We start from the raw sequence: 21,193 nt of genomic DNA on the forward strand, positions 1-21,193 counted from the left end.
GAAGTTCACAAGTAAACAAATATATCTTTTTTTAAAATCTGGAGCTCAAGAAAGACCACAGGTATTTCTTAACACCTGATGTGACTTGCCACAATCTTGGACTCCTACACCAGAAAGAACCATGGTTAGCTAAGGAGAAACCATTTATAGAGAGAGCTCAGCGAGAACCCGACTTGCAACAAATTGTCTCTCAAGTCCTGTTCTTACGATGAATCCTTTCCTTTATAATAATACGGACCCGAGGAATTATTAGGCTTTGTTAGTTCAGTGACGTCTTACGTGTTCATAGATAAGTCACCATTGAGTAAGAAGGTAAACTTTTTTGTGTGACTCAGGTAGTTCCATGCATGTAGGAGAAGCCAGGTGGGGACGCTGAGTCGGAACCGACTCGACAGCACCCTACAACAACATGAGAGGCCAAGGGCTCAGGCCCAGGTATACCCCGGATTCATACCCGTTCACCTACCAACTCTACCCTTTCTAAGAGGGCACCTGCTCAGGTTAGTTCTGCAGACCCAGACCTGCAACGGGTCAGCACATAGGAAGAGGGATGTAACTAGAGTTTAGTGGCCAGGCGGCCTCAGTTCATATCCCAGCTTCACCGCTTATTGGGCGGATTACTTACTGGGCAGAATACTTCATCTCTCTGTCCTCAATTTTCTCATTTATAAAATAGGTTGATAATAGCACCTAATTCATAAGGTTGTTGTGAAGATGACATGAGAGTTATATAATGTTATATGCATTAGCTATTATTATCACTTGAAACAAAGCAATGAAAACTTTTTTAAAAAGGAAGAATATGTTTATTTCTCCCCCACTCCCTCAAAATGTACCATGACTATTCAGTGGAATTATCGTGATAGCGTTTTGATTAGGCAGCACCAGGCATTACGTAGCATTTTGCCATCGTGGGAAAAAATACCCGTGCTTTTCATTTCTGCTGTCTGGGAATGTATGATGCCCAGTCAGGACAGGGTAGCGCAGCGTGAGCTGTGGTCCAGATAAAAGGCAATTCTTTTGGGTGCAGGCAAAGCCAGCGCTTCATTTGGCAGCGTGTTTCCTGTGTATCTCCAGGAACTCCGTCACGTCGTCAGGGGAACCCAAGATGACTGGCGCCCTCTGGTGGATTTCGGTGGGAACGATGTCCAAAACAGCTTCCTCCCCGGTGGTGGCCAACCCTCCCGCCTTCTCCATGATGTAGGCCATTGGGTTACACTCGTATAGCAGTCTCAGCTGGAAAACAAGGCCAGAGAACCGCGTCCACACCCCACCAGGTATTACACAGAGAGGGGACTTGTTTGTAGCAAAATAATGCACAGACTCGCGGGAGTTATATTTTCCTTTTCCTTCTATGAGGTCACAAAAGTGCCCCTTAGGATTGCATCGGAGACCAAAGGGTTAATCAAATACTCATCCAGCCAGAGCCAACAGATTACCTGATGTAAATATGAGACCCACCACCTGGACTAGGGACCAAAAGACATTTTGGCAGAACCCTTGGTTCCCTTCTCTTTATAGCCCAGAAAGTGGACTTAATGAGTGATTCTGGGTGTTTTGGATGGAGCGTTGCCTATTCTAAAAGCAACAAGAAATCCATCTGGAAAGCAGACCAGCTCCTCCAAACAGTATAATACTGTTTGCAACTCTGTATGCATTCCTTTTACAAATTTCCTAAGGCTTGAGGGTTGGGATTTAGCATACTATACATCTTGGCATTTACTTTTAAACAACTTCTTGATCGTAAGCATTTCCATGCAGTCTGCCTCCAGAGTGGAGGGTTTTCTGCAGGTGTTTCCTGGCTCTGGTTCCACACAGGTGTGATAGCCAGATTTGCAAAATCGAAAAAGAAGGTGCTTTGATATTGGTGTCAAGGAACAATTTTTTGAGGCCTTTGAGAAAAGTGCTGTGAAGCAGGTAATCACATAGGTTGGGACGCCTGAGGTGGCTACAGGAAGAATGATACTTCTAACTAAAGGAGATTTTGAGTGGCATAGTGGTGAAGTGCTATGGCTGCTAACTAAGTGGTCGGCAGTTCAAATCTACCAGGCGCTCCTTGGAAACTCTATCAGGCAGTTCTACTTTGTCCTATAGGGTCACTATGAGTCAGAATCGACTCGACAGCAGGGTTTGGTTTGGTTTTTTTGGTTAATTAGAAATATCAATGGTGGTGTCAATGTGGAGCCCTGGTGGTACAGCGGTTAAAGTACTCAGCTGCTAACTGGAACGTCATCGGTTCAAACCCACCAGCTGCTCCAAAGGAGACAGACGTGGCAGTCTGCTTCCGTAAAGATTTACAGCCTTGGAAACCCTATGGGGCATTTTTACTCTGTCTTATATGGTTGCTATGAGTCAGAATCAACTTGATGGCAGTGGGTTTTAGTGGGTGGGCGGCACCAAAGGTTAACATGCTCAGCTGCTAACCAAAAGATTGGAGGTCTGAGTCCACCCAGAGACGCCGCAGAAGAAAAGCCTGGAGATCTACTTCTGAAAAAATCAGCCATTGAAAACCCTATGGAGCAGTTCTACTCTGGCACACGTGGGGTTGCCATGAGTCAGACTCGACTCAAGAGCAACTGGGGCTGGGAAGGGGATTTCCTGTTCTTATTCCGTCTCTTGCATTTTAAAAAGAAGACAATCTCTCCATTGGGAAAAATGAAGAGGGCCATACTTTGGAAGCAAGCACTCTGCCACTGTGCAGAAGAGAGGTAGGATATCTCTTAGCCATGATAGGAAAGCACAGCCCATCTTACAGCTGGCTGGGAGCGCCATGGGCATTAGGCCAGCACAGTCAGAGATGACAGCTTACCTAAAAGCTCACAGATTCTTTCCAAACAGCAAATGTCAGCTCATTAGTTATTTCTATTTTACACCTTTTGAAAGCAATCAAAAGAAACCTCTATTTGGAATACACGTTTGATTTGCTGTCTTGGTAATAAGACTGGACTGTCTCATTTCATTTTATGAGTGGAATTTATTTTACCCAAACCAAACCATGTAACCACGGGAAGCACTGAGTCCCCTTCCTGGCATCATTAACTATCTTTTGCCATAACAATGGAAATGCTCTCGAGAGGCGGTTTTTAGTTGACATCTCCTGCCTTTAGCAAGGTAAGCCTTTATCTAGAAAAGAACACGCCACGGGCATCCTTAGCAACCTACTGTGGAGCTCAACAGCTACCACAACCTTCCTTTTCTCCTAAATCAAATTCCCCAGGCTGAAAATTAAATCCACTGCTTTTCAACCAGTTTCCAAGGGAACGTGGTTACCTTTCCTTTGGGGCTCTTCTTGTTGGCAGGGTACAGAAAGATTCCTCCATAGACGAGCGTACGGTGAATATCAGCCACCATGGAGCCCACGTACCGGGCTCCATAGGGGGATGAGTTGTCCTATAAGGTTAAGACCAACAACAATTAGCATTGCAGAAAAGAAAGAAAAGGAGTTCTGTTTGAGTCCTCTATGCTTATTTGATTCAATAATCATTGGCTGAGCACCTACAGGGTGCATAATTGGGACTGTGCTAAGAAACGTGATGAAAATTTTGTCCCAAAGAAGCAGAAGATGGACTATTGGAGATAACCCCCTACATGTCTGACAGTAATATCAATTTACCCCCAGAAGTCCCACGGAGGGTGTGGTTGATATTGTCTATGGGGATGGTGGAGACACCACACAAACTGCCATTTAGCAGAAGCTCGAGGATTTTGCCGTGGTAAGGAGCTGTGTAGGGATTGTTGTTGTTGTTGTTAGCTGCTGCTGAGTCAGCGTCGACTCATGGGGACTCCATGCACAACATGATCCAACCACTGTGATCCTTAGAGTTTTCATGGGCTGGTTTTTTGGAAGTAGACTGCCAGGTTTTTCTCCCTAGCCTTCATTTCTACTGAAACCTATTCAGCATCATAGCAACATGCAAGCATCCACTGACAGGTGGCTGGAAGCTGTGCATGAGATGCACTGGCCAGGATTCAAACCCAGGTCTTCTGCATGGAAAGCAAGAGTTCTACCACTGAGCTACCACTGTCCCTTTCTGGGTGGTATAAAGAGTTAACATGCTCAACTGCTAGCCCAAGACTTGGAGGTTTGCATCCACCCAGCCGTGCCTCAGAAGAAAGGCCTGGTGATCTACTTCTGAAAAGTCAGCTATTGAAAACCCTGTGGAACACAGTTGTACTCTGACACACATGGGGGTGCCATGAGTCAATGGCACCTGGTTTAGAGACACCAGGATGGACACGCTTAGCCTTGAGATGATGGCAGGATTTCCAACCCGTCATAGGACGATCACCCAAAGGGACAGGCACCATGTGACAGGTACTTACTGCCCTGGGCACAAGAACCACATTTTGGTTTTTTGCCACTAACTCATCTGTCTGGTTGAGTTTATCATCCTGATTTTCTTCTGCTGAGAGAAAGTGGCAATCCCCCCAAAAACAGACATTCCTATTTTGACCTCTGCATGTAGGGATGCCAGTTCCCAGTTCCTAACAATCATGGGGTCAGTACAAATGGGAGATCCAGTCCACTTCCATTCCGTGGCACTCTTCTACCAGGCAGATCATGAATCATGTACCAACAGATGTCTACATAACTGATCCCAAATGTGGTCTAGGGGCTCCTTGGCACAGGACCAGCCTCCCGCCCCCTACCCCCACCCCCCACACTTACTGGGGGGAACTTCTTCCTTTGGACATACTCCGTGATGGCAGGATCAAAGTCCTTGGCGTAGCCTTCATTGAGACTGTAGATGTTCCCTTTCTTCTTGATCTTCACATCCCTGTCCACCAAGATGAACTCCCCGATGGCCTTGAAGACAAGGAAGGAAAGGCGGATGAGAAGCCTTCTCATCAGGGAGGTGTACGGGGGTCTGTCTGAGGTGTGTGGGGGTGGGCGGGAAGGTGGACATGGCCTGGGACTCCTGCCAACCTATCCCAGGATCGTGACGGGGCGAGCGAAGGAGAAGAAAGGCAACAGGGCAGGGAAGAAGAGGGGTGGGGCAAGATGGTGCTGCAGATGGTGTCAGAAAGAGAGACTTCTGACCTTGCTCTCAAATGATTTCAGTAAAACAAGGAAGAAACCACACAAAGCTAGAGCAGAAATACGTAAAAACAAACAAGCAAGCGCAAAGCCTGAGGGAGAATGAGAATGGTAAGCAAGACCCACATGCATTTACAAGACAAGATGCTGGCACAGAGGGGAGGCAGGTATGGAGAGATGGTGCCTGCAGGGTGGCAGACATCAGGTACTCAGGGCTTTTCCTGGCTTTACACTCACTTCTATCTGGATGCAAATTTGCTGTTTGTATGTTGCCGAGAAAAGCAGAACACTGAGGTTTGTTTCTTGGCACTCACACCTTCAGGTGCCTTCTCTCAGTGATGTACCATTTTCCTCTAAAAACGCTGGGGTTCTGCACCCCCACCCCATATGCCACCTGGGCTAAGCCTTTGGGGTTTGGGTACTTTAGAGGAAATTTGAATGGGGGGGGGTAAATGTCACCTAATTCCTATTGCTCTGGCCCCAGGGCTGTTAGGGGCTCCAGGTACTGCCGATAAGAGGGTGATTGACACTCTGCCTATTTGGGGAGGGGTGGTGCCCCACTGAGGGGAGAGTGAAGGAGAAGTGGGGTTCCAGCAACACATCTCATCCTGCCCTCTAGTCCCATAGCAAAGATGGATTCCTGGTGACATGGGGTGCTGGGGTGTGCTGAAACTAGGAAGGAAATAAGAGAAAGGGAGGGAGGGAGGCAGAAGGGAAGAAAGGAGGGAAAGAGGGATGGAGGGAAACAAGGAGGAAGGGAAGGAGAAGAGGAGGGAAGAGGGCAAGCCACAGGAAGGAGCGGGGAGGGGCGGCAGGAAGGGAGGGAAACAAGACTAAAATGAACAGAGGTTAGTGAAAGGTATCATTGTGAGTGATTCTTTGCTTTCTTTAACGGTTTTTGTAATTTCCAAAAATTTGGCTGCAAATATGTAGAAATATTCTTTGGTAATCAGTAAAATGAAACAAATAACTAAATGTCTTTACAAAAGGTTTAGGAAGCGGAGCTGTCTCACGTGCGTCTCACATGCATGTTATTGTAAACGCGGAGACCCAGAAGCTATACCCCATGGACACCTGCCCCCAAATACAGCCACTGCGGTGGTTTTAGCAGAAACCCTCGGCCTGTCCTTGCAGCAAGACACAACAAAGAGAAAGAACATAGCATCTCCCTAGTATGTGGCCATGGGGCTATGGCATCAGCCAGAAGGACGGTTTGAACCAAACAGAGTGAGGGCAGCCAGCAGGGGACCGTCACAGCAGGCATCCTTTATCTGCAGAACACTTAGAGGCCCAGAGGTCTGGGGAAGACAAAAGACTATCAAACACACAGACACTTACTCCTGGACACACACATCTGCAATCTGGAAACAAGAAAAGGCTGTTTTTTTTCTGCACATCCATCAACTCAATGGCAAGAGAGAAGTCACCAGAAGCATGTTTGGTGCTGTGGTCAACGTGTGACGAGTCTGTAAATCTGCCAACATCAGTGGTTTTGGAAACGGCACCCTGGGCTCAGACTCAACTTTGCCCTCCATCTGCCACTATTTTTTATGTGTGTGAGGTCACCTCACTCGGGGGCTTGATGGTGGTATTCTCTACCCTTGTTTATTTATTAAGCACCCATACTTCCAAGGAGGTGAAGGTCCAATTAGGTCAGCGTTCATGGGACAAAGGTAGCCTGTGCTCTGATTTATGCCACCTGCCACTCACAGACCCGAGGGCCTCATCATGGGCAACCTGTCGCTTACAGGGGATTCAAGTTCACTGTCTGTACCTTGTGTTCAGTTTGTCCGCAAGAAGCGCTGTATAAATAAAGGGTTTCATTGACGTCATCCGAGGACATTTTAAAAACTAAAAGGAGTGTATGCACCCAAATCTTTCCCCTTGGGTTACTGGACCAAACACATCAACAACAGGCTGATGAGTTGAAGGTTATTCCTTTGGGGGTCTAGGTTTCAGTGGTGGGTTTTAGAAGCCACAAAGTTCCACCAAATATTTAAACAGATTTTTACCCCCACATTCTCTGCTCCATGGAAGCTGTTGTTTCTCTGAATAAAGAAACAACTTGCATTAATACACACATGGAAGGGATTATTCACAAGTTAAAACTGCTAAGGAATCTTCTCCATGGCACCTGGGGGTCCTCTCTGCAGTGAGGTGACTTTTCTCTGTAATGGGAAGTGGGGAGTCTCCATTTCGTTTCCTTGAGTCCATGGCACCTGGGGGTCCTCTCTGCAGTAAGGTGACTTTTCTCTGTAATGGGAAGTGGGGAGTCTCCATTTCATTTCCTTGAGTTCGATGTTAGCAAGGCTATAATGGTTGACTGAAGGTTTGTGTGTACGTATGTGGTACCTAATGATTTTGGTAGCCCTTTTTGGAAGAAGCAGTGCAGTTGGGATACTTGTTCACCTCAGGAAAACGACTTCTTGAATAAGGTAGAGTCTAGTAATGGGTGTCATCTAAGGCCAGGGCAGCAAATGGACAACCACAGGCCCCATCTGGTCCTCAAATATTGTCTAGTTAGCTAGCACAGTGTTGGTCTATTTTGTTTTTTAATTTTTATTATGGTGAAATATTTGTGACAAAACATTTTCCATTTCAACCATTCTTACATGTAAAATTCTGGGATGTTAATTACATTCACCATGTTGCACAACCTTCGCAACTATCTGTTTCCAAATTTGCTCATTGCCCTTAATAGAAATCCACAGCCCCTTAAATAGTAACTCCCTCTTCCCCTCCCACCTACTGTTAATCTACTTCCTGTCTCTCTGCACTTGCCTATTTTAGATGTTCCACATAAGTGGGATCACACAATGGTTGCTCTCTTGGGTCTAACTGATGTCACTCAGCATAATGTTCTTTTTGTTTGTTATGTTTTCAAGGTTCACTCACGACATAGTATATACCAGGAGCTCATCTCTCTTTATGGCTGAGTAATACTCCATTGTATGAATATACCACATTTTGTTTATCCATTCATCTGTTGATGGACACTTGGATTGTTTCCACCCTTTGGCTACTGTGAATAGTGCTGCAGTGAACATTGGCATACAAGTACCTGTTTCAGGCTAGTAAAGTGTTTTATAAATCTAGAAATACTACATTTTTTACTGGGCCCCTGTTTCTGAATAGTAACAATTGCTGACCCTCTCCAGTCCCCCACAGTTCCCACCACGGCCCCTGGCCTTCCCAGCACACGCCACTCATTTGTATGACCTGTCTTCCTCTGTGGGCATTTGAGTCACTGGATGAATGTCCATTCTAAAGAATCTGTCTTGGAACAAAGACTTTGTCTTGTGCTCTGGACAGATAGTCTTTCTCACCTTGAAGATCTTTTCATGAAGGATATATTGTCTCTCCATTTCCCTATGCCAGCCCACCCTGTCAACTCTGTCCCTCCATGGGCCTCATTGCCCACCTCTCACCCTACCCCAAACACACACACACACGCTTACTCACAGACCCCAGCCAAGGAACCTGGCCTCCCCCAAGATCTCTCACCGGATCCAACATGAAACAGTTCACACCACACTCCATGGCAAGTACCAACATGGTGGCACTTCCGTAGAGGGCGTAGCCGGCTGCCACGAGGTTCCGGCCTGGCTGCAGAGCGTCTTTCTCAGACGGCTCACCCGCTGAAGTCTAGAGTAAGAAAAAAAATGTTTTGGTTGTTGTGTTTCATGGACCTCTTTTCCAGTCAAACCATTCACAGTATCCATTAGTCGGGTACTCTTCTAATGAAGTAGTCCTTGAGTATCACAAACAGTTAAGCACTTGACTACTAATTGAAAGGCTGGCAGTTCGAACCCACCCAGAGGTGCCTTGGAAGAAAGGCCTGGTGCTCCACTTCCAGAAGGTCACAGCTTTGAAAACCCTATGGAGCACAGCTCTATTCTACAACACATGGGGTCGCCATGAGTCAGAATTGACTCAAAGACAGCTGGGTCTGGGCTTCTAATGAAATAAGGCATCTTCCCAGAGGGGCCTCACTCTACACATCAGTAACATCCTGATTGTATTACCCGAGCAGCCTTCCCACCAGACCCTGAATTTCCTGCATCTGGATCTTTCTTTCCAATCAGAGGCCTCCTCCAATTTTACTAATCTGATATTCCCTTATTTCTCCATTATCACTTCCAAAAAGGAACAGGCCCTCTTGCCGGCTCCCACTAGTTTTATCTTATTACCAGCATCAGTGTCTTCCACCTGCCTACTCCATCCTTCGTTAAACAAATTAACACAGGGCTGGAGGGCAGTTAGTCTGGGGAGGAAATGGCTCTCATGAGCTCTTGCCAACTGCAGCGCATACTCCACTGAGAAGCGCGGTCCACTTCACTCACACATCAAAGAAATGCTCGGAAATTCAGGAACTTAGACCATCCCCCCAGAGTCCTTACAAGCTAGGTCAGTTGCTTTCAAATTTTTCATCGTGACTCACAGTAAGAAATAGATTTTACGTTGCAGACCAGTACCAATACACACACATATACGCACACACAAAATGACAAAAAATTTAACGGGACAGTATTTACACATAGAACCTGAGATGCATTCTAATCTTTTCTTTTCATTAAAGAAAGAAAGCTGGTTTCAACCTACTAAATTAATTTTACAGCCTATGGGATCAAGTGACCCAAAGCTTGCCTGATACGAGAGCAGGGAACGTCTGACGGAGATGCCTCCTACTCAGTATTGCTTACTGATAACCGTCTTTTCTGTAATATATAACTGGCTTTGCTAGTCTTCAAAACAGCCCCCAAACAACTCTTTCAGCTTGATTACTCTCTGCTTGAAACAAAGCATAAAGGAGGATAGGTAATTTCCCTACATTTCATTCGTTCCTTTTCTAATCAGAAATCCCAGCAGCTAAGCTAAGAGTAAGTTCTTGTTAGTTGCCATGGATTTGGCTCCAAGTCGTGGTGACCTTATGTACAACTAAACAAAATGTTGCCCGGTCCTGCACCATCTTCAAGACCCTTGGTATGTTTGAGTTCCATTGTTGCAGCTAGTGTATAGTGCCTTCCAAGCTAGGGGGCTCATCTTCCAGCACTGTATCGGACTGTATTCTGTTGTAATCCGTGCAGTTTTCACTGGCTAATTTTCAGAACTAGATCACCAGGCCTTTCTTCCTAGTCTGTCTTTGTCTGGAAGCTCTGCTGAAACCTGGCCACAATGGATGACCCTGCTGGTATTTGAAATACCAATGGCATAGCTTCCAGCATTACAACAACACAGAAGCCACCACACTATGACAGACAGGTGGGTGGTGGCACAGTAAGCAAGCACATCTATATGATAAAACTGGAGATGGAGGTCCTCCCAGCAGAAACATCCAGCTAACTGCTTCCTATAATTCTGGAAAGTATAGCCTATAGACCACCTGCATTAGCATCACCTGGGTTATTTATTAAAAATGCAGATTATGGGGCCACACCCCAGATGCATTAAGGCAGAATCTGCATTTTACCACACACCGCAGGTGAGTCTCACATTGACCTTTGAGAACGCCTCACCTGAAAGGAAGAATGACAAAAACCATCTCTCTCCTTTTGTGCCATGACCCCTGCACTTCCTGTTTAGTAAATGATTTTCATCTGGTTGGTTGGTTGGCTGGTTAGCTGGTTAGGTTGAGTTGTTTTGGTTTGTTTGTGTTCACAGGTTAGCACAGTGCAGCTAAACACAAACTAAACATAGGGTCACATTTTCCAAATTCCAAATTTGTCAACGCACAAAAAAAAAAAAAAAAAAACACCAAACCCGTTGCTGTCAAGTCGATTCTGACTCATAGCGACCCTATAGGACAGAGTAGAACTGCCCCACAGAGTTTCCAAGGAGCACCTGGTGGATTCGAACTGCTGACCTCTTGGTTAGCAGCTGTAGCACTTAATCACTACACCACCGCACAAGCTTTGTCAAGTGAACACCTGTTAGAGGGTCATGTTAACCATCACCAGCTTCCTTAAAGCCAGTGACTTGGCTTTGAAGGAAGGCCTCTCCTCCCACTAGGGACTTCAAGTAACCAGTTCTCCACCCAGAAAAGTCCCAGACACGGACATGGCCCAGAACCATCCACACTGCCTGTGGCAATGTTCTGAGAATGAACTACCTTTCCCTGAAATCTTGTCACCAATCTTACATTTCAATTTCCTTCATGAAATAATAGCAACACTTGTCTATGACCCAAGTACTCAGAAAATAATTTCATTGAATCACAGGTTTGGTTTTCTAGCCTGATATCCTTTCTAAAGCATGAATTCCCTCCTCCAAACCCCCACAATGCCCTTCCTCCGAGGAAACCCATTCCATTCTCATTCAGACACCTAGGGATGTATCAATGGACATAAAGCACTTGGCAAAAATAGAAACCGCCTGGATGCTCCCTTTCTCTACCTATCTAAGGCCATCCATTAAAAAAAAAAAAAAAAAATTGCTGTCAAGTCGGTTCCGACTCATAGCAACTCTATAGGACAGAGTAGAACTGCCCCATTGGGTTTCCAAGGAGCAGCTGGTGGATTCAAACTGCTGACTTTTTAGTTAACAGCCGAGCTCTTAGCCACTGTGCCACCCAGGCTCCACTACCTGCTATAGGAATTGGATTTTCTTTTTATTCCACGACATCCCATGAGAAGTATAGGGAAGGCCCCATGGATTCTGGAGACTTGAAATGGTGGAGAAGGTGAAGCAGAAGCAGGGTGAGGCTGTCACGTCACCAGACAACCTTCTCTCAGACGGGCGGCAAACTCTCCTCAGAGGGCCAGGCAGTGCCTTACACATGGTAGTTGCCACTGAGGGCTCTCTCTATAAGACCAAATGAGCCTTTAAATAGAGAGGTAGATTTTAATTCAATATTTAGACAAACTTTCTAACCATAATGGTTGTCCAAATATTGAATCAAATATTGTCCTCAGGAGAATCTATCTTTCTGGATCTCTCCAACCCTTGGGAGAGGCTGTGGAAGGGACTTGATGGAATATTGAGCCCTGTCAAGTCTGTTTCAGGCATCACTCTGGCAAGGCCTGACCTGTGCCCACGTCCCAGTGACTGATGCGTTCCCATGAGCAGGTCAACCAAGGAGATGTATTTGAGCTAAGACCAATCTCTGCAGAAAGCGGGAAACATCGATGTGTATGCCCTATAGGCCCTGGAACGGCTTCAAGGCTTGTGAAAACTGAAATGACTTCAGACATGTCACACTCATCACCTCTTTAGTCTTTGAAGAGCATCACATCAGGCTTATTGCAAAGAGTGTGGAGACCAACTGTTGAGTTGTGCTAGCAATTATAATTCTAGCGGCTGTTGCAAGTTGGTTTTTTTTTTTTTTTTAAGTTGATAGCCAGTATCTTTTAGTTTTCTATGGTTGTTTTTCCTTAAGAGAGAGTTTTTATTTCAGGAAGTGAGGTGAAGAATGGGGTTTCCAAACATTGTTGTTGTTCGGTGCCATCGAGTCGATCCCGACTCACAGCAACCCCATGTGACAGAGTAGAACTAGCTTGTAGGGTTTTCTAGGCTGTAATCTTCACAAGAGCAGATCGCCAGGCCTTTCTCCCACAGAGCCACTGGGTAGCTTCACACTTGCAACCTTTAGGTTAGCAGCTGAGTGCTTAAGCGTTTGTGTACCAGGGCTTTGTTGGCAAATGTTAGCTCTGCTTTATTTTTGTTTCAGTTCACGAACCAAAGGTCTTCCTCTGCTACAAACCTCTCTTGTTGTACTATAGATTTGATGCTTTGTGGGTAAAATGACATCCTTCCATGTCTACAATAGGAATGGTATGTTTCATGGTAGGACTTGGAAAATACATGAATTGTTGCCCTTGATTTTCTGGCATGAGAATTAGAACTTCCTGGTGGCCCAGTGGTTACGTACTTGGCTGCTAATTGAAGATCAGTGTTCAAGTCCACTGGCCTCACTGTGAGAGAAAGACGTGGCAGTCTGCTTCCATAAAGATTTACGGTCTTGGAAACCCTACGTGGTGGTTCTACTCTGTCCTATAGGATCACTATGAGTAGGTGGCAATAGGTTTGATTTGGCTTTTTTAGGTAGGGGACGCAAACGGTTTGTGCTCAGCTGCTAACCTAAAGGGTGTCATTTTGAACCTACCCAGCAGTACTACAGAAGAAAAGGCCTGGCATTCTGCTTCTGTAAAGATAACAGCCAAGAAAACCCCATGGATCAGTTCTACTCTGCACACGTGGGGTCGCCATGAGTCAGAATTGACTGGACAGCAGCTGATAACAACAACAATACTCCAGTCCCCGGGTGATGCAAATGGTTAGGCACTTGGCTACTAATCAAAAGGCTAGAGGTTTGAGTCCACCCAGAGGCACTTCAGAAGAAAAGCCTGGTATGTGCTTTCGAAAGAGCACAGCCATTGAAAACCCTGTGGTGTGTATGTAGCTCCACTCAGACACACACGAGATCTCCATGAGCGTGAATCAACCTGACACCAACTGTTTTTCTTAGTACTCAGATTGATTTTGGTGTGCTACGCCTCTCATCCAAGACAAAAGCAAAACACATTCCAATGACCCACGGTGTCCCATTTTTCATCTGTTTGAAAGGGGCTTATGTACAATACTAAACAATAAGTCACTTTTAAAAATAAAGTACAAATTTGGATCTCACCCCATAAGCCTCTGAATCACAGAATAGTGGAGCTGGGAGAGACCCCTGAGTTCAACTCAACTAACTGCTTCATCCATCAAGAGGCTCAGCATGAGGGAACCTAGCAAAGTGAATCTTACCCACTCACCCCCTCAAAAAAACAAAACCAAACCCATTGCCATCGAGTTGATTCTGACTCATATTGATGCTATAAGACAGAGTAGAACTGTTCCACAGAGTTTCCAAGGAGCAGCTGCTGGATTTGAATTGCCAACCTTTTGGTTAGCAGCTGAGCTCTCAACCACTATGCCACCAACTGTATCTGGGAGGTTTTATTTCTAAAACAAACAAGAGCTGAAGCCACGATGACGTGTTTTAGGTCATATGAAGTTGTATGATGGGTCCATGGGTGTTCGTTCTATTTTTCACTTGTCTATTTTGGTTTTTGGTTATTTTAGGTTATATACTTGAGCATGCACTTACACGCTCATTTGCTTTTCTCTCTCCCTCTTAGACACACATGCTCACACACACACACATGCACACACACATATATATCTATATACACACATACATACATATAGACACATGTACATGCAAACATGCACACACATATACATCTATATAAACACATACATACAGACACATGCACACACATACACACACACACATTTAAAGAAAAAGAAGGAATGAGAGGTTCTGGAGGTAGAGGGGCTTGCAGAGATCGCACAGGTGGAAGACCCGGGACAGGGGTCTGGGTGCCCATCCTGCGTCACTGTGTTTTCCATGACTTAGAGCAGGGGTTGGCAAACTTTTTCCATAAACAGAAAGATAATAAGTATTTCAGGCTTTATAGGTTATACAGTCTGTATGACAACTACTCAATCCTGCCATTGTAGCCTGAAATTAGCCGAAGGCAATACGTAACAAATGAGCATGACCGTATGCCAATAAAATTTTATTTATGAGCCCTGGAAATTAAATTTCATGGGTCATGAAATACTACTTTCCTTTATATTTTTTCCAACCGTTTAAAAATGCAGACTGATTACTCTTTGCCTGCAGGTCCAGCAAAATCAGGCAGCAGACTAGATTTGGCCTATAGGCCATAGTTCGCCCACCCCTGATTTAGAGGATTTAAAGGACAATTTTGATATGAGCAATATTAACTGTTTTGATACTTTCATAAATTTCAGTTCACATAGTATCATCGCTATAATTACCTTATTCTGTCTCTTTAAAAATATATATATATATGTACATATGTATAAAATTTCCATCATAAGAGAAAGCAAAATTTAGTCAAACCTATGAAATACCATTCTCCTCCCACCCACATTTTACTATTGCATTTTCTTTTAAAAACTTAATGGGTCTTCATTGTACAATTAATGCTGGAAATGTCAGAACTTGAGATCTTAATCTATTTCAAGCCTTACAGCACGTTGTGATTATATATTCTGGCTGCTCCACAATACTGAAATGGGACTGCATGCTCAAGCTTAACTTTCCTTTAGATCCCAAACCAGAGGCTTGATACATCACATTTTACCTTTCTGTAGATGCCAAAAATGGTTCCAATGGACACAAGACAATCAATGTTGGAAGAACCATCAAGAGGATCAAAACAGACTACGTATTTACCCTGGAGTAAAGAAAAAAGAAATGCAACTTTACTGTAAAAATAAACAGACTGTAACCAGATAGAGGGTATATATCAAGGATTAACAGCGAGAATCTAGGGGAAAGTTCAAGAAATGTGGTCCTTATTTACTTATACTCTGTCATGAAAGATACGAGGTAGCATGCAGGAAAAAAAAAAATAATTATATATATATATATATATATATATATATATATATATATATATATATATATATATATATATATATATATATATATGTAGTCCCTGGGTAGATAGAGATGAAGCAGAAGAGGAAGTCAGCAGAAGCCGGGCTTTGAAGAGCCTTGAACATGGCAATAAAGTGTTAGGACTAGACATGAGCCCATGGGAGAGCTAGCAATGCATGACCCACAGTGCTGGTGTGGACAGTGGAGGAGACAGGGCAGACCTGAGATTTGACAGTGAAATAGAAGGTGTGAAACGATCATCGATGTGGTTCAGGAGAGATCTAGGGTGATTCCTAGTAATCCAGGCTGGATGAACAAGTGGGGTCATTTATGAAGACCGGAAGAAAGACGGTAACGTTAAAACCATTGACAGTAGAAGCGCAGACCCACCCTTTTCTCAGGTTCTATTATGATGGCTTTTTCATCTTCTTCCGACACAAGAACACACGTGGAAAAGGAGGACTTTAACATGTTGATAACTAGGTCATTGGAAAGGACATCCAGTTTCTTAACTTGATCACCAGTCACGTTTGTGGAGCCAGCGATTCCATAGCTAGAGGGAAGGAAGCCACAAAAATATCAGCCACGACCACCAGAGTATGTAGGGGAATCCATAAACCCAATGAAAGTTCGTGTTTAGTAGGATTTAGAAGAAAGTAAAGACGACACATAGTTTGGAAGATGCAAAACCAAGGCTGGTTGTCTTTCTGATTAGGGGCTCCTGGAGAGAAGGAACGCTGTCACTCATCTTTTGGCTAGTACCCAGCATGCCTTTGTGGTTAAATCTGTGTAGCTCAAACGTTGGGTTTTTGTTTGTTTGTTTTCATTATAGCTCCCCCTAAGGAACCTTTTTTGGAACCCTGGTGTGCAGTGGTTAAGATCTTGACTGCTTACCAAAAGGTTGGCAGGTTGAATCCACCAGCCCCTCCTTAGAAACCCTATGGGGCAGTTCTACTCTGTCCTATAGGGTCGCCATGAGTCAGAGCCCATGGCAACGGGTCTGGTTTTGGTTTTTAAGGAGACTTTTTTAGGAGTCCCTGGGCGGTACAAATGGTTAAGCACTTGGCTACTAACTGAAAAGTTGGCAGTTCAAACCCACCCAGAGATGTCTTGGAAGACCTGGCACTCTACTCCTGAAAGATCACAGCTATCCAACCACTGTGGAGCACAGTTCTCCTCTGCAACATATGGGGTTGCCATGAGTCAGAATCAACTCTATGGCAACTGGTTTGTTTTTTGTTTTTATTTCCTTTAAGCAGTGTTTTTAGACCTTTTTTTCCTAATTCACCCCCACGAAAATTTAATCCCACAGGCATGCTGCATATCTGTTTATATACTGTATGTGTATATTTGTGCTTTATACATAAAAGATTAAGATTTTTTCATCCCCTCCAAGAACCAATTTTTGCCCCTGAACGCATGAGTTAAATGAATCAGTTAAGAGACACAGCAAACGAGGAAATCTTCCAGGTTGAAGTGAGCAGTGGTGTGAGCTAACCCAAGGGGGCCTATGGTTTCATGGCTGAGAAGATCACAGCTTTTGACTGGTCCCACCTCCTCATTTTATAGAGGAGAAACTCAGATACAGAAGCACCAATGGAATCGTCCAAGCTCAACTGACTTCCAGGCCAGGGATCTCTTTGTAACATCCCACCGCCCCTGGGAGGAGTCCTTGGGATGGAGGGGCTGGGTCACTGGAGTTTTTACCAATTTTTAAGGTACCTGTAAGTCACTAATTGTAGAATTCCCAGAATCCAAGTGGCTTGGCCAAAAAGCAGACTGGTTTTCTGGAATGAGGGAAAGGATAGGTTGTCATAGTCTGGGATCGAATATGCAAACAGAAAAAAAGGGGAAATCGTTTACAGGAAGGATGCACAGGACAAGATGAAAGACCAGATGTGGGAAGTGAGAGAGAAGGAGGGTTGAAGATCCCTCCAAGCAGCTGAGAGAGGGTGATAAGGGCACAGTGGTGCCTTGGCCGAGATTGCTGGGAGGGTTCGCCTGGAAATGTATTGCCATGGTGTCCACTGCCCAGTCTCCTGAAAATGCATTTTCTCTAAACATAAAATGCCTGTCTCTGGCTGGGCAAAACTGAGCCAACACCAGAAATCATCCAAACCCAAATGCCTCATCTAGCCCGGCACTCTCCATGAATTAGCTGCAGCTGTCTCAGCTCATTTTTTCAGTGTAGGTCGATGTTATGGACTGAATTGTGGCCCCCAAAATGAGTATCAACTTGGCTAGGCCATGATTCCCAGTATCGTGTGGTTGTCCACCATTTTGTGATCCGATGTGATTATCCTACGTGTTGTAAATCTTAACTTCCGTGATGTTCATGAGGCAGGATTAGGAACAGTTCTGTTAATGAGTCAGCAGTCAACCATTTCAGGAACTGGTAGTACTGAAGGAAGAAATCCAAGTTGCTCTGAAGGCATTGGCAAAAACGAGGTTCCTGGAATTGACACAATACCAAATGAGATGTTTCAACAAACAGATGCAGCACTGGCAGTGCTCACTTGTCTGTGCCAAGAAATATGGAAGACAGCTACCTGGCCAATCAGCTGGAAGAGATCCATATTTACACTTATTCCAAAGAAAGGGGATCCAACAGAATGTGGAAATTATCAAACAATATCATTAATATCACACACAAGTAAAACTTTGTTGAAGATCATTCAAAAGCGGTTGCAACAGTATATCAACAGGGAACTGCCAGAAATTCAAGCTGAATTCAGAAGAGGACATGGAACCAGGGATATCTGATGGATCCTGGCTGAAAGCAGAGAATGCCAGAACGATGTTTACTGGAAAGATGTTGCAAAGAACTGGAATTCCAGGACACTTAATTGTGCCTACGAGGGACCTGTACATAGACGACGAGGCAGTCGTTTGAACAGAACAAGGGGATACTAAGTGGTTTAAAGTCAGGAATGGTGTGCGGCAGGATTGTATCCTTTTTCCTTACTTATTCACTCTTTTTTTTTTTTTTTATTCACTCTGTATGCTGAGGAAATAATCCCAGAAGCTGGGCTTTAGGAAGAAAGGCATCAGAATTGGAGGAAGACTCATTAACAACCATTGATATGCAGATGACACAACCTTGCATTCCCTCACTGTCACTACCACACCCACTTTCTCTCTGTCCTAGCCTGAGATTTCCACTATTAAAGTCATTATTGATGTAGGAGCTACAGTTGGCTTTCAAAAAGTTGGCAATTCTAGGACATGCTTTTAAATCATACTCTTCCAGAAAGCCCAGGGTATTTGGTTGCCATATATGCAAGTCAAAGGTAAGACTTTCTTGAGACTGGAAAGGAGAAAAATAATGGTGGAACACTAATGATATAGTAATTTATTTCTAAAATCTCATTCTAGGTTCTATCTTACTTTACGTTTGTAAAAGAAATATAATTAGGTCTTTTTTTTTTTTTAAACAGAATAGGCCTTCTTTCTGGCTCCTGGTGTATGTGTCATCATTTAATAGGCCCTACTCTATCACTGTGAGTTGGAATCGACTCGACAGCAATGGGTTGGTTTTTTACTCTGTCCTATAGGGTCGCTATGAGTCAGAATCGACTCGACGGCACTGGGTTGGTTTTGGGTAGGTGGTGCAAGGAAAGCCCGGCAGTGTAGTGGTTACGAGCTATGGTTGCTAACCAAAAAGTCAGCAGTTGGGATCCCCCACGCACTCTTTGGAAACCCTGTGGGGCAGTTCTACTCTGTCCTATAGGGTTGCTATAAGTCGGAATCGACTCGACAGCAGTGGGTTTGGTTTTGGTTTCTTTTTTGGTGGGTGGTGTAAACAATTAATGTGCTTATCTGCTCACCAAAAGGTTGGAGGTTTGAGTCCACCCAGAGAAGCCTCAGAATAAAAGCCCAATGATCTATGTCTGAAAGTAATCAGCCATTTAAAACCCTATGGAGCACAGTTCTACTCTGGAACACACGGAGTCACCATGAGTTGGGGCTGACTTGACAGCAACTGGTGGTTATGGTTGATCTAGGGCAGCTTCTGGAAATAAAACCACAGCATCTAGAAGGAACTAACCCTGCTCTCAAGTCTCGGCTGGCCTAGGAAATGCAAACATGTTAACTGACTCAGGTGGTTATAGAGGAATGAGACTGGGTAGTGGCTCTGGGATCAGAACGTGCAGCTGCAGACACCCGGGCTCCAGGAAAGCCTCTGAGATGCCAGGGACCTGGACAAAGTTTTCAGGAACCAGCACCAGCATGGGTGGCGTCATGTGGCACCCTAGGGTCTGTGCTCCACCTCCCAGCCAGAGAGGACCAGGAGCACCCATAGCAAGGAGGTGTGACCTCCATTGTGACAATGACCCCATGGCCTAGGGAGGACCCTCTCTTTTCTGGGAGCCCCTGGGAGGCAAGGAGCAGACTTGGCTGCCACCCCTGGAAATACTATCTAAAACCCTGATAGCAGAGGACTTCGCCCAACCTGCTTTGCACAAGATGCTAAGAGTGGAAGTCTCTGTTCTGGCAGCTCACTCACTGGGCCAGCCTGAGGACAATAAACAGCCCCCACACAGCCCTCGATTAGATTCTTATAAGCAGACGGGTTGTTTGTGGTGCTGCTTGAAGCTAAAGCCCAGGGCACGCAGGGAATGCTGCGTGTATTCTTGTTGTTGTTGTTGTTGTGTGCCATGGAGTTGATTTTGACTCATAGCGACTGTACAGGACAGAGTAGAACTGCCCTAAGGAGGGCTAAAACTATTATGCATAGTTGTCACAGAGGGGACATCTGAACGTGTCTCTGAAGGAACAAAGACCTACCAGTTCTTGAGCCTGAAAAAGAGGATGACATTTTTTTCATCACATATCCTTAGCACCTGGAACCATGCCAACACAAAGTAAGTGTTCAATCAACTTTGAATGAATTTAGAGAGTCATAAAGGAATCCAAAGATTCCTAAGATCAGAAACTCCAACAGACCCAGCGGTATTGGTAATGTCCCCCTTCATATTCTCTACCAGCCAAAACCCTCCCTAAAAAAGCCCACCCCAGATTAACACACCCTCTTGATAACCGAGCATTAAGATAAGTGCAATAGTCCCTCCCTCCAGCCAGATCCTCAGGAAACTGCAAGGCCCCAGGCTAGGACTCTAGACCACCAGGGTTCAAATCCCAGCTCTACCGCTAATGCTGGACAAGTCACTTAGCATCTCTGACCCTTGTTTCTGCATCTTTAAAATGGGACTATAATATATCTTATAGCTCATAGCAACCCCACAGGACAGAGTAGAACTGCCCCATAGAGTTTCCAAGTAGCGCCTGGCGGATTTGAACTGCCGACCCTTTGGTTAGCAGCTGTAGCACTTAACCACTACGCCACCATAGGGTCACTATGATTGGGAATCGACTCGATGGCACTGGGTTTGCTCTTTTTTGGTTTATATCTACGTCCAAGTCTGTAGAAGAGAAGGAAATGAGTTGCTATGGGTAAAGGGCTTAGAATACACATAGGCCAGTGCCCAACAAATGTTAAGTATTGTTCTGTTCCCATCCCTGACTCCCCTCAACATAAACACAACCAGGCTAAGAAGCAAGGTGACGTCCTGGTAAGAGCAAGTACCAGAAAGCCCTGGGTTCGAATTTTGCCTTTCCCTCTTACCAACTATGTGACATGCATTAAGCAGTCTGACCCCCTGATGGTTTAATGAACGTGATGTACCTGGTGCATAGTA

At 44.8% G+C, this 21,193-nt stretch overlaps 1 protein-coding gene across 1 annotated transcript in view; it reads right to left on the reverse strand.

The window, feature by feature from the left end:
• Positions 1-761: 761 nt before the first annotated feature.
• Positions 762-21,193, reverse strand: part of FBP1 (fructose-bisphosphatase 1) — a 33,261-nt gene continuing 12,829 nt past the window's right edge. Inside the window, exons 2-7 of the mRNA XM_049896422.1 lie at positions 15,885-16,047; positions 15,196-15,288; positions 8,543-8,683; positions 4,670-4,807; positions 3,271-3,390; positions 762-1,236 (exon numbers count right to left, since the gene is read on the reverse strand). Coding sequence (XP_049752379.1) covers positions 1,045-1,236; positions 3,271-3,390; positions 4,670-4,807; positions 8,543-8,683; positions 15,196-15,288; positions 15,885-16,047 — 847 coding nt within the window. The 3' untranslated portion in view covers positions 762-1,044. The remainder of the gene's footprint in view (positions 1,237-3,270; positions 3,391-4,669; positions 4,808-8,542; positions 8,684-15,195; positions 15,289-15,884; positions 16,048-21,193) is intronic.

Source organism: Elephas maximus, chromosome 9 (assembly GCF_024166365.1).
Source record: "Elephas maximus indicus isolate mEleMax1 chromosome 9, mEleMax1 primary haplotype, whole genome shotgun sequence".
NCBI classification, from domain to species: Eukaryota; Metazoa; Chordata; class Mammalia; order Proboscidea; family Elephantidae; genus Elephas; species Elephas maximus.